Below are 12,555 nucleotides of genomic sequence, written 5' to 3'. Positions count from 1 at the left end.
CACACAAGAATTTGAGGCCCTTTTGGAAAGTAAAAAAAGCGAATTATAATAACATTTTTTTACTGAGTATGACCATTTATTATAGGTAATCAAATACAGTATGATATAATAAGTCATTAATGATATTAGAATGCTGCTGGTTTTTTGGTTACGATTTCGATAACGGTTTCTTTCAGGATTTCTGTTGTATAGCATAGTATATGCCTATAATAGAAGATTTTGCTTCTATTATAGAATATATAGATATAAATTAATATATCAAAGGTTCTTGAAGAACCTTTTGATTATTTATTTGTGAAAAAAGTTTAATGTGCACGACAAAAATGTTTTGAGAATAAACGTGTGAGAGAAATTGTCGGTCTTTCGGGGCCCCCTGAGAATGGGAGCCCTGGGCACGGGCCCCGTGTGCCCTTATGGTAAAGACGGTATTGGTTACACTCTAATCGGCGCCTTGGATCGTTATTGGCTTCGAATGGCAGGGCCGGATTTAGAAGTCTGGAGGCCTCGGGGCAACAGAAAAACGGAGGCCCCCTGGCCCCAAATTATTTTCCAAATAAAATCAACAATTTTTTTCAATCGACTTTTCCAATAAATAATTGATTGTGAAACCACGTAGATTCTCTTAGTATTTAAGAAACAAACATAAATATAATCGGAGACAACAATTATTTTAAATTAAATGTAGTGTTAACATTAATGTTAAGTTAAACAGCGAAAAAAATTATATTGAAGGAGAAGGAAGATGTTTACTAGTGTTTACTTGTCGGAATTTGAAACATTTTTTTCCAAAGTCTCTGTTGTCTCCGTTTGTGGAGGCCCCGGTTGCCCTCCCCTAAATCTGGCCCTGTCGAATTACTTCGTTTTTATCGCTTGACGCTTTTTTGTTCAACTTCCGCATTGATTTTGTTTTTTTTTGCCTACCTATTAGGCAATAGCCTCGAGGGACTATTCTGATTTCACCGTGACCTGTGAGTGAGCTCACGGGGTCCAACATGAAATGATTTTCCAATATGTGCCCTAGCAAGAGCAGTGCTTCGCTACCACTAGATCGAAATCACGATCCACTAAGAAGATCAGGAGAGACACTCAGTAGCTGCGCCTGTGAGTTATGTTGCTGTTCGAAGTCCTTTGGACGTGCAAATTCGACGAGAACGGAGACTGATGCTTGATATGTCTAAGAGTACGGAGAGTGGATCGGAAAGATCCGTAGGGACTTAACTAAGACGAAGTGCGTCAGACGCTGTCTTCAGAAACTTACTAATCGGTTCTAATTCTAAATCGTCGTGAAGATCTACATTCCTCGCATACCATGGCACTCCGATGGGTATAAGCGTCGACACGCTCATTCCCGCTTATACGCTCCACCCTATGGTCTGGCTTACAGTTGAACCTTCCAGAACTTCGATACGATGCTTAGTACAGACGCGATCGTTCCATGAACGTTCATTTACTCCTCACCAGTGGCGCTAGTTGCCATTCCCATTGTGTTTGTTTACGCTATTTGTTGGTGATGCTGTTGTCCATAAGGGTGATCCTGCAGTCACTAGGCCCCGTCCGCGAGAAGCGGGAATTGCCCCTTAGACCACCACCGTATAGGTAGACGAAAAAAAAACAGTGGGCGCGATTGTAACAATATGTTAATTAATAAATTATAATTCATTAATGAATAATAATGAAAGCCACTGATTGCGCATTGTTATATAGAGCGTTGGGTGAGCGTATCGTATTTTTCGTCTTTAAGAATAAAAAAACAAAAATAAACACCGATGTCGGTTATATTACGTGGAGCAGTTAAATTATATTATTATCTCAATGAAGAAATTGCTGGTAAGAAACATATTAACACTACTTTCTAGTGAATTAAAATCTTGATTTTTTTTATTTATTATGTTGCTCGTAAGCGACCTCACGGCCCCGATGATGCTAACTGCCGGGGCCCATAGACATCACTCCATGAATGCCGCTATCCAACTTGAGACTTGCGGTCTAGGTCTCAACTCTAACAACTATCCTTCAAACGGCAACACATTACTACTCCGCTACCCGCCAGCTCACAAAACGTTCTATCACATTAGCCTTCACTTTCACAAAGAAAATGTATAATTTAATAACAACAAAAAATAGGCGTATGTACCTACAAAGGCGAGCTCAATTCAATCGTTAGTTTTATCTTCTGAATCTTAAGGAGATGTTCAGTTATTTTATCTCTGCTGTTCAAAGAAATGCATATTTATCTTGTGAGGTGTTGATAGATTATTTATCGAGTATTTGCGATTCGTGACATGTATTGAAAGAACGACAATGTTGTTGCTCCAAAGCACTCTCATTTCAGTATACTGATTTAAAGAGCTGTCAGTGACCATGCATATCTGTCGATAGGTAACCTAGTTTAAAATCTTATATTTAAAAAAAAACTCCGCATCTAACTAACTCCGGAGGTTACTATTAGTGGTTATAAATTTTGAACAAGTGGACTTTAAAATTCTCCAGAACCGTCCAACGCTTATTTTTTATATTCTACGAGCAGGAAGTCTGTAACTATACATAGACATTAACAAAAAACAAGTAGTTAAGGGACAATGACTGTTCATCATAATTATCATCAGTATAGCAGTCCACGGACATACGCCTCTTCAATTACACGCTTAAATTTATGGTACTAACGAGACCAAAGTTACAAAATGTTCCAATATTGAGTCGTGAACACCGCAGTTAAGCAGTAAAAATATGGTATCAGTACAAAAGTTGTAATTAAACTTAAAAATTTTTTTTTTTTTTTATTGCTTAATTGCGTGGACGAGCTCACAGCCCACCTGGTGTTAAGTGGTTACTGGAGCCCATAGACATCTACAGCGTAAATGCGCCACACACCTTGAGATATAAGTTCTAAGGTCTCAGTATAGTTACAACGGCTGCCCCACCCTTCAAACCGAAACGCATAACTGCTTCTCGGCAGAAATAGGCGGGGCGGTGGTACCTACCCGTGCGGACTCACAAGAGGTCCTACCACCAGTAATTACGCAAATTATAATTTTTGCGGGTTTGATTTTTATTACACGATGTTATTCCTTCACCGTGGAAGTTAATCGTGAACATTTGTTAAGTACGTATTTCATTAGAAAAATTGGTACCCGCCTGCGGGATTCGAACACCGTTGCATCGCTAGATACGAATGCACCGGACGTCTTATCCTTTAGGCCACGACGACTTCGAATTAAAATATTTTTTAACTTTTTTGTGCGACAATATGTACAAGGTAATTCTACCGAATACATTGATGTTAGATTAATCTATTATCGAGTTCGAGACGATTCCTCCGATTCTCGCGGACTGGCACTGAACGGTGAACCGTGATCTAAGACGTCTGACCTTCCGGCGACGCAAGTGCTCACGTGTCACGACTGCTTCGGCCATTATCTCTAACATGCCACCGTCGCGATAACGATGACAATACGGCAGAACATATGCTCATCGCCATTCCCGCCAATATGGAACAGTGTTATGTTGGTCCTACCAAACTTTTTACTGCTAATCGTCGCTTCATGGTTACGATTTATTGCACGCATGACTGGTTTATGGTTTATCGCGTTCCGAATCGGCTGTTCCATTATTACCCGTATCATGATTTCCTATGGGCGACGAAATCGTGGTATTAGCTTTATTTTAAGAGAAGCTACCAGGTACAAAAAATTTAACGGTAAATAGGTACGTCTTTTAGCAAATAAATCAACATAATAAATAATATTTTGATATAGTTCTTTTAGAGACATACTCTTTTTATAGGTTCTTGAACCTACTCCTTTTTTACAATAAATACGTAAATAACTGACAACCCTTATTCAAAGCCCTACAATTTAAGGACTAGAAATAGCATGATACCTGCTATATTCAATTTTAAGGTATTACCTACTTTCGATTTCTTAGATTCCAGAACACAAGATTGGTTTCTTATGAGATCACCATGGTTAGGTCTGGGCATACTAGCTATATACCTGATGGCAGTATTGAGATGGTTACCAGACTACATGAAGAATAAGCCTGCCTTCGAACTACGCGAAATTATTGTTGCATTTAATATCCTTCAGATAATTGGCTGCGGATATGTTTTTTATCAGGTATGTATAATCCTTCTAAAAACGTATTGACCCTTATTAAAAAAATCAAATATTTGTCCGATTATAATTATTTATGTTATGTAGTTTGAAAGTCAGGAAATCAAATGTTATTAATGTTTAGAGTTTAGACGCTGGACTAAAGAGTTGTCGTTTTCACAGCGCATTCCTGTAATAATATAGATAGTAATAGATAGATAGTAGATAAATAATAGACAGGTACAAGACGGGACAGATGAAACTGTTATGTAAAACCGGCGTTGTCGATCTAATACCACACCGCTTTGTCATCTATTCCTTCTGAACTCTTAATTCTCTCTCTAAGGTCCTTTTCCTCTCTAAGCCCTGTCCTAAATATAGGTAAAGAACATTGTGAATCTGCACCACTTAGTCCAATTTGTTCTACCGTCCTACTTAACGCCTTGAAGCAATCAGGCGTTCGTGTTGAGTAGGTATATAGTTTAATTAGAATTAATATTTCGATTATATTGAGATTCACACATGAGTCGTCTATTATCAAAGGTGGCAATCTGTGCATTTGGACAAAAAAATTTTATTGATATTTCAATACAGATTGATTTGAATATAATCGTCTCCTTCAAAGAATACGGTTCAAAACCTGCATTAAATAAAGGCTAATACTTAACCTGTTATTTATCTAAGATGTCGTTCAGAAGAGTTTTGTGACTGCCAATGGAATACAAAAACAATAATTCGTTTTTCTGATTTACCAATAATTATCCAAAAGTCACATTGCCGGCTTTGATAATAGTCGACTCACATAAGGTTGATAGTGACGAATACAAACTCAAAAGTTGATTTACAGAGTCTATCATTAGCTTGGCTTAATCACTACAAATTGATATGTCAATCGTCAATAGACGATGGACCATATGGAATCGACATCGCATGGAGAGTCTGCTATGGATATTTTATGTTAAAACTTTTAGATCTTCTCGATACGGTAAGTTACGTCGATAATAATACTGACGGATTTTTCTTTAGTTGCATAGAAGGGTAGTAGAGCTGTCGGTCCACTTGATGCTACGTGGTTTCTTGAACCCATAGATATCACAACGTGAATGCCGCCAGCCCCTTCGGGATGTGAGTTCGAAATCCCATACACAGTGCTTCGGCTATTCTACCTTCGAACCGAAACATGCGATTAGTCCGTGGTATAAAATTAGTGAAAAAATACTATCTGAAGGTTTAATGCTCAGGAATAATTAACAATAAAAGCTATTGTCATTTTCGAATTAGGCAATAAAATAACCAACTCTATTATCTACGAGTATTACTAATATCAACGAGGCCAAGTTTCAACACGCTACAAACAAGTCAGTAAGGTTCATCGAACCATTTTTTTATTGTTTGGATGGGTGGACGAGCTCACAGCCCACCTGGTGTTAAGTGGTTACTGGAGCCCATAGACATCTACGACGTAAATGCGCCACCCACCTTGTGATATAAGTTCTAAGGTCTCAGTATAGTTATAACGGCTGCCCCACCCTTCAAACCGAAACGCATTACTGCTTCACGGCAGAAGCTGTCAAGTACGTATTTCTTTAGAAAAATTGGTACCCACCTGCAAAACAAACATGTTTGTGTTCGAACTTAAGTATTAAGTCCGTATTTTAAAAAACTCGTGTTTTAGCACGCAATGTTAACTATTATAATAATTTCCAAACAGGTATTCTTTGTTTTACGAAAAAAACAAAATCAAGTAACCTTCCTACATGTATACCATCACTTTGGGATGGTAGCTGTATCTTGGGGAATTGTGAAATGGGTACCAGGTACGAAACCAACCAGAAATTCGTAAAATAGAAAAATATGCCTTAAACTTAGAACAACGTTGTCTCCTAACACAAATTGTACATTACAAAACAAACTGATAAATATTTATATCTCGAGCTGTCATTGAGGTGTTGGTATTTAGATATATTTAAGCTGCATTTATTGTGAACTATATTATGTAATTACTACCCCACTTCCCGCCACGGGAAAAGAAATTATCTACGGTGTGCTTAAAGAAATCATTTTTGCCACGCACCGTCGTATTCTGGAATAAGCTCCGGATGTTCCCTACTCCCTGATCACGTAGACGGGTGGACGAGCTCACATCCCACCTAGTGTCAAGTGGTTACTGAAGCCCATACACATCTACAATGTAAATGCGCCACTCACCTTGGGATATAAGTTCTAAGGTCTCAAGTATATTTACAACGGCTGCTCCACCTTTCAAACCGAAACGCATTACTGCTTCACGGCAGAAATAGGCAGGGTGGTGGTACGTCCGCGCGAACTCACAAGAGGTCCTACAACCAGTAATTACGCAAATTATATTTTGCGGGTTTGATTTTTATTACACGGTGTTATTCCGTTACCGTGGAAGTCAATCGTGGACATTTGTTGAATACGTATTCCATTAGAAAAATTGGTACCCGCCTGGGATTCGAACATCGATGCATCGCTCAACACGAATGCACCGGACGTCTTATTCTTTAGGCCACGACGACTTCTAAAAGCCACGACGACTTCTTGTATGTATCTATGTCTTCTTGTATTGTATGTCCGTATTACGAAATTGACAGTTGACAGCATTATTTGCACAATATTTGTCTTCTGCTAATTATCTGCGAAATAAGTGATAGCGCTGCCGATTCTAAACAATATGCAGCGGCTCATCTGTGCCCTTGGTACGGCTCACCAAGATACTGCTCTTTCTATGGGAATAAAAAATACACGCTAGACAATTCATGTTCGCTAACAATGTTAGTAAAACATTATATATAAATTTCTTTTATGCGTGTGTTTATCACTGAACTCCTAAACGGCTGGACCGATTTCAATGATTTTTTTGTATGCGTTTGGGTGGCACCCTGGATGGTTTAGATTCACAGCCCGGCAGATGGCGCTGCAGTCGGTATCTAGGTTATTTATCTATACTACAACTAAACGACTTGAGTGGATTTTTGCAGGACAAATCTGTCGGGTCCGCTAGTGTTTTTATAAATTCATAACATTTTAACAGCTACAGTACCTATTCGGTTAGTATTCATAATCTTTTTACAGGTGGCCATGGCATGATGTTGGTGACACTGAATAGTTTCGTCCATATAATTATGTACTCGTACTACCTACTAACAGTGTGGGATAGTTCTTATAAAAAATCGATGTGGTGGAAGAAGCATGTTACCCAAATACAAATTGTAAGTTCTTAGGTAAACTTTGAAATGAGAAAACAAACTTTTGCAATTTGAATATCGATAAATTCGTACAGAATTGCAAAAGTTCGATTAATCATAACTATTAGTGGTGATAAACCGGATAGCTGTTTCGCCGGATAGTCAACCTTGAAATGTGAATGGTGTGACATGTGAAATGTGAACATTTACAGGCTGCAAGTATGCGTCACATAAGCCGGATATTAGATAGTTTCCGGATATTTTGGTTACTCAAATGCGATATAGACTCAGTACCTGGTAGATACAACCAATTTAAAGTAAAAACACACCTTAAGGCCAAAGTCGCAACTGTATTATTTCGATTTCATAGAGCCCCTTGTATTTGATAAAAACATCGTGCCATTCTAAAACAAACGTACAAAATATTGTTGTGATATCTGTGTTTAATTTCTTTTTCTTTTTAGGCTCAATTCACATTGCTATTGGCATCTTTCCTAGCAACAGTTGTAACACAAGATTGCGCATTTCCACGACAGCCTGCCTACATCCTTATACCACAAAATCTCTTCATGGTTATTCTATTTTTAGATTTTTACTACCGTTCGTACATTAAGTCTAAACAGGAATAATGTTATATGTCTTTTTTATGTAACCACATAAAATTGTAAAATAGTATTTCTATTTTATATATTTAGACTGTTTAAGAAAACATACTTATCAATGTTGTTCGAAAATAAATTATTGGAATACAAAGTATTTCTTTTTTTTTTAACTGCACCGAGATGGGAAAACACTCATGGTTCAACTGATGTTCAGTGATCGCCGGCGTAAAGTAAATATTGATAGAGATCACTTTAAAATTAGATTAGATAACTTTATTCATTTGTCAGTTTCGGGTACCAATTTTTGGAACGAAGTTCCTTACGGCAGGCTTGGAGGGGATAGGGATTTTGCTGCGCGACCGAACTGAAAAAAATGTGATAGTAAAACCGTAAGAAAAAATCCGTGGAAAAAAGTGCGTGGAATAAAACCGTTAAATGAGACGTGCGCAGGCGCGACAGTCGCATACACAAGCGAGTAGTGTATAATACCTTTCTCTTTCTCCCTCTTTCTTTTACTTTTACATACTTTCCTGCACTTAAATAAAAATTAATCAGCAAAATTTAAGAGAAAAATCAAGAAAACCTACATAAAATTGAGCACGATTTTTTTTTTTGCTAATTATGTCGATTCTACATTAGCCGAAGGAACTTCGTTCCTACCTGGTGTCCCACGACACCACATCTTTCATTTTTTTCTAATGAAATACGTACTCAACAAATGTTCACGATTGACTTCCACGGTGAAGGAATAACATCGTGTAATAAAAACCAAACCCGCAAAATTATAATTTGCGTAATCACTGGTGGTAGGACCTCTTGTGAGTCCGCACGGGTAGGTACCACCACCCCACCTATTTCCGCGGTGAAGTAGTAATGCGTTTCGGTTCGAAGAGTGGGGTAGCCGTTGTAACTATACTGAGACCTTAGAATTTATACCTCGAGGTGGGTGGCGCATTTACGTTGTTCACGTCTATGGGGTCTGGTAACGAGATAGGCGTTAAGCTCATTCACCTGTGTCAAGAATAAAAAAGATGGAGTGTCAAAAATAAAAAAGATGGAGATAGCAAGAAGAAGAGAAGAAATGAAGAGAAAAGAGCAATGGTGATACCCACTGATGTACACTTGCAACCTTTTTTCCATGTTATATCGACCTTCGAAAAGGTTATAATGTTTATTAAATAATAGAAACCCGCGTGACTATTTATTTTAGGTAAATGATACGCCTGCAATTTATTAATTTTTTTATTTGATGTAATAATTGTAATGACTGCAAATGAAAATTAACATTTAGAATATTCCAATAAGGCATATTATTACTAGTAACATTCACTACGTCAAAAACTGATACCTATGCTATTTATTTAATCAGAATTGTCATTTTTATTGCAGAAATTTAAAAACTTATTTATACCTACTAATATTAAGTTATTTCTTAGATATTAATATAATTAATAATTTATACGAATAAAGATCTGTTTTAAGCAAATTTAGAATCAACATGATTTGCAGAGTTTAAATAATCAAAACGAATCGAGTAATTTTACTCATTTGAGATCCGTGCTTCTAGCACAACCAGTCTTCCAGACCCTGATATTTCCTAACCGAACCGAGCTTAGCTTAGTCTGGCAAATAGATTCTCTTTTACAATGTCTATGACATTGCTCTGTGTGAACGCGTCTATAAGAGCTTTAGTTAAACAAAGGCTTGAAGTCGATCCATCAATCTCGTCGTCGTGTAAAGGCCGTTCGAAATTAACATATTCGCGCAGATTTTGTCTGATCATGTCCACAAGTTGTTCGCCAGTTATCGGCGGCGGTACCTCCAGCTTATTACACTCGTTTTGTATGAGAGCCTCAATATTGAGTTCTCCGCTTTCGGTTGTCGATTGATTCTCTTCGCAGGTCTTTTGTCGCTTGGCGCGTCGCGTTTTACGTCGGTTATCCAAATAACTTTTGGCGACCATCTCTAGCTGCAGGAACAGCACGACCAAAGGCGTCACCGATATATCATCCTTGAATGAAATTAAAATTTCTATGAAGTGCATCTCATAAAATTAATCTAATTTAAACATTCAGTGAATTGTTTAATCCTTTAATGAGGAGGGGAAATTTTGAACAAGTGTCGCTAGCAAGTACAATCAAAAACTAATTTTATATATGATGATTTATTATTGGACTTTTTCCTGGAATAGGAGGAAACAGCCGGCTACGACATGAGAATTAAGCAGGGTGGTTATGTGGGAATTGAACTAAACTGACTCCCGGTCAATAAACCCGCGTCCGAGCCCTAGACGACATTAAACTCAATGGAGTAGGCAGGAGACAAAGTGACACGCTTTGCGTGGAACGTATCTCTCCCCACCACAAATCTGGGGTGGGGGAGAGCTGAAACGACAATCGTCAGCACTTCGACCACCGGGTCTCTCAATCAGACTTAATAATGAACTTAAGACAGTCATATCAATACGTTGATAAAAATGACTGTAGTATAATATTATTTACCTCGTTCGGATTTATCAACAATTTTGCTGTATCTTCAGGAAGATCCTTACATATCTGTGCTACAAATATTTTGATGAGAGCTTCCGACACCTGAGTTGATGTATCTTTTTCCTGATAAATAAATTGAGATAGTTAACAATAATTAAATCTATCTAAATTAATAAATAAATCTATTATTGATTACACGTCTTACATGAGGTAACCAGGTATTCAGAGATATGTTGAGAGGATCCATATTTTGAACGTAATGCCACCATGCCCTGGGTACCACAAGCGCATCACCTGCAGTCAGATCCACTACTCTAGCTCCAGTCAAGTCTAAAACACAATTAAAGTTTTTGCTGAAACAAAATTAACGAGTCATCTATTTCATAAGAATATTCTCATTATAAAATCTGAGTTAGTGTTATTGTTTACTGTATTAACATAACAATCTTGACTCACGCGTAAATTGCTCCAAATCGCTTGGACAATGGAAATTTAATTCACTGTAAATACTTGACTCTTCATAAGGCACCCTAGTCGGTTTTAATCCACCGGTTTCTGGGGGGAACAGTATCCAACGCTTCCTAAAAATGTGCATCACATAGTAACTAGCATGAATTTTCAGTTAACTTCATGTAAAAAAATTATTGTATTAATTCAGTTAAATGTTATTTTACTTGTATCTTAAGAAATTAAATATCACCCTATTTGTAGGTTGATATTTAATTTTTGGATATTTGTATCCACTGCTAGACAAAGACCTCTCCTAGGCTTGCCACAAAAACGTGTTATCCGTGGCCTGCATCCTGCAGATTTCTGAAATCTTCAACAAATCTTCAGTCAGTCAGAACATGTTTCGGTTATACTAATTTATTCAAAATAAATATTATGCTTCCCAATTTTAGTTTCCAGCAATTGCTACTAAAATTGTTGAACAAAAGGCCTAATCAACTTAATTGCATATTTATATAAGTTAACATAAGGGTATAAAAAGTTACATAAAATAAAATGTATCAGTTTTAATTTAGAATATCAAACGGACTTAGTCTACTTAGGTAAAAAATTTAGAGATTAATCCTAGAACTAGATATATCGATAATAAAAATAATTTAATTGAAATTTTAATAAATAGCTTGTCGGTATTTTTTGCAAAGTTGAAGTACGTTTTCTAAATATAATCATCAATTTATTTTTAATTTTGGCTTTTTTACTCCCTTCAATTATAGAACTGAAAACAACTCACTTTCCATATAATTGTGCCACAATATTAACTCCATATGTGTCTTGGTGTGCTGGTGTGTGAGAGCCCTTACTGCCAATCCACAAAGTAGTATCTGACGCTCCTTTATTTGGAAAACCAAAATCCTTCCATGATATGTCCTAGAAATTGGGATATGCAATTTTATTGAAACAACCTACTTACTGCTAGCTGCTTACAAAGCTCAACAATTCTACTTCCAACCAGAAAGCTGGGTTACAAAAAAATATATCTCCATTTTTTCGGTTCGTTTGAATTCGTCGTAAGACCAATGCTGAATAATGTATTTAGAAAATTAACATTCGATATTCACCTTATAAAGTTCATCCTCGCTTACAAACCATTTATGGACGTATTTGTAGTCGAAGTACATCCACTCTTCGCTGGTGTCCAAATTATCTATAAACTGCTTGAAAGTCATACTTTTGACCTCACATCTACGCTCCCAACAAGGTTCGTCCGATCTGAAGTCTTTTTTCATACAGCGAAACGGTATTTCCTTATTACCGAATATTGTGGTCCATTTCTCAACACTCCAACTGCTTAGTGGCCAAGTATTGACAAATCTTCTAAATACTATTGGTTTGTTGGCTGTTACAACTATGTTGCGAACAATGTCTTCGTTCAAAGTAGACATCTAAAGGCCTTGGTTTAGGTTAGTCACGTTTCACTGAAAGATTTTGTTGAATAGTATATCGCGAAATAGCACCAAGCACCAGTCACATCATAACCACATTGCTTTATGATATAAAGTAATATTAGCCTAATTTTTAATTGAATAATATTATTATTTTTTGTTTGAATATTACACAAGTCAGTCTCCGGTCTCCTTTTTGTTTTGAACTTTTGACACTGACACTTCTTAAGTGTATAATCTATGCTTCAGAGTATTAAAAGGGTGAAAAAAAG

The 12,555-nt window shown here is 37.0% G+C and overlaps 2 protein-coding genes across 2 annotated transcripts; one reads left to right on the top strand and one right to left on the bottom strand.

The window, feature by feature from the left end:
* The first annotated feature begins 1,155 nt into the window (after positions 1–1,155).
* On the top strand, positions 1,156–8,042 carry LOC114249331 (very long chain fatty acid elongase 2). The gene is made up of 6 exons (XM_028182856.2): positions 1,156–1,827; positions 3,925–4,115; positions 4,939–5,076; positions 5,803–5,908; positions 7,188–7,324; positions 7,765–8,042. The coding sequence occupies exons 1-6, from the start codon at positions 1,767–1,769 to the stop codon at positions 7,927–7,929; spliced, it is 798 nt and encodes a 265-aa protein (XP_028038657.2). The 5' UTR covers positions 1,156–1,766; the 3' UTR covers positions 7,930–8,042.
* A 1,088-nt stretch (positions 8,043–9,130) lies between these two features.
* HSPBAP1 (HSPB1 associated protein 1) lies at positions 9,131–12,503 on the bottom strand. The gene is made up of 6 exons (XM_028182857.2): positions 11,960–12,503; positions 11,632–11,768; positions 10,848–10,972; positions 10,597–10,721; positions 10,404–10,514; positions 9,131–9,913 (listed from the first exon to the last, which is right to left on the bottom strand). Exons 1-6 carry the CDS (start codon positions 12,281–12,283, stop codon positions 9,515–9,517), a joined length of 1,221 nt encoding a protein of 406 aa, XP_028038658.2. The 5' UTR covers positions 12,284–12,503; the 3' UTR covers positions 9,131–9,514.
* Between the last annotated feature and the right edge of the window lie 52 nt (positions 12,504–12,555).

This window comes from Bombyx mandarina, chromosome 25 (assembly GCF_030267445.1).
Source record: "Bombyx mandarina strain Sakado chromosome 25, ASM3026744v2".
In the NCBI taxonomy this organism is placed as follows: Eukaryota; Metazoa; Arthropoda; class Insecta; order Lepidoptera; family Bombycidae; genus Bombyx; species Bombyx mandarina.
This window is presented reverse-complemented; position numbering and strand designations above follow the sequence as displayed.

Excerpts from the sequence above, each read along its gene's own strand:
- HSPBAP1 (XM_028182857.2), bottom strand. The coding sequence starts at position 12,283 with ATGTCTACTTTGAACGAAGACATTGTTCGCAACATAGTTGTAACAGCC. Across the intron at positions 10,973-11,631 it reads GTGGCACAATTATATGGAAA|GAAGCGTTGGATACTGTTCC; the intron begins GTGAGTTGTTTT and ends GCACATTTTTAG. Across the intron at positions 9,914-10,403 it reads TGTTGATAAATCCGAACGAG|GATGATATATCGGTGACGCC; the intron begins GTAAATAATATT and ends ATTTCATTCAAG.
- LOC114249331 (XM_028182856.2), top strand. The coding sequence starts at position 1,767 with ATGTCGGTTATATTACGTGGAGCAGTTAAATTATATTATTATCTCAAT. Across the intron at positions 4,116-4,938 it reads GCGGATATGTTTTTTATCAG|AGTCTATCATTAGCTTGGCT; the intron begins GTATGTATAATC and ends GTTGATTTACAG. Across the intron at positions 5,909-7,187 it reads AATTGTGAAATGGGTACCAG|GTGGCCATGGCATGATGTTG; the intron begins GTACGAAACCAA and ends ATCTTTTTACAG.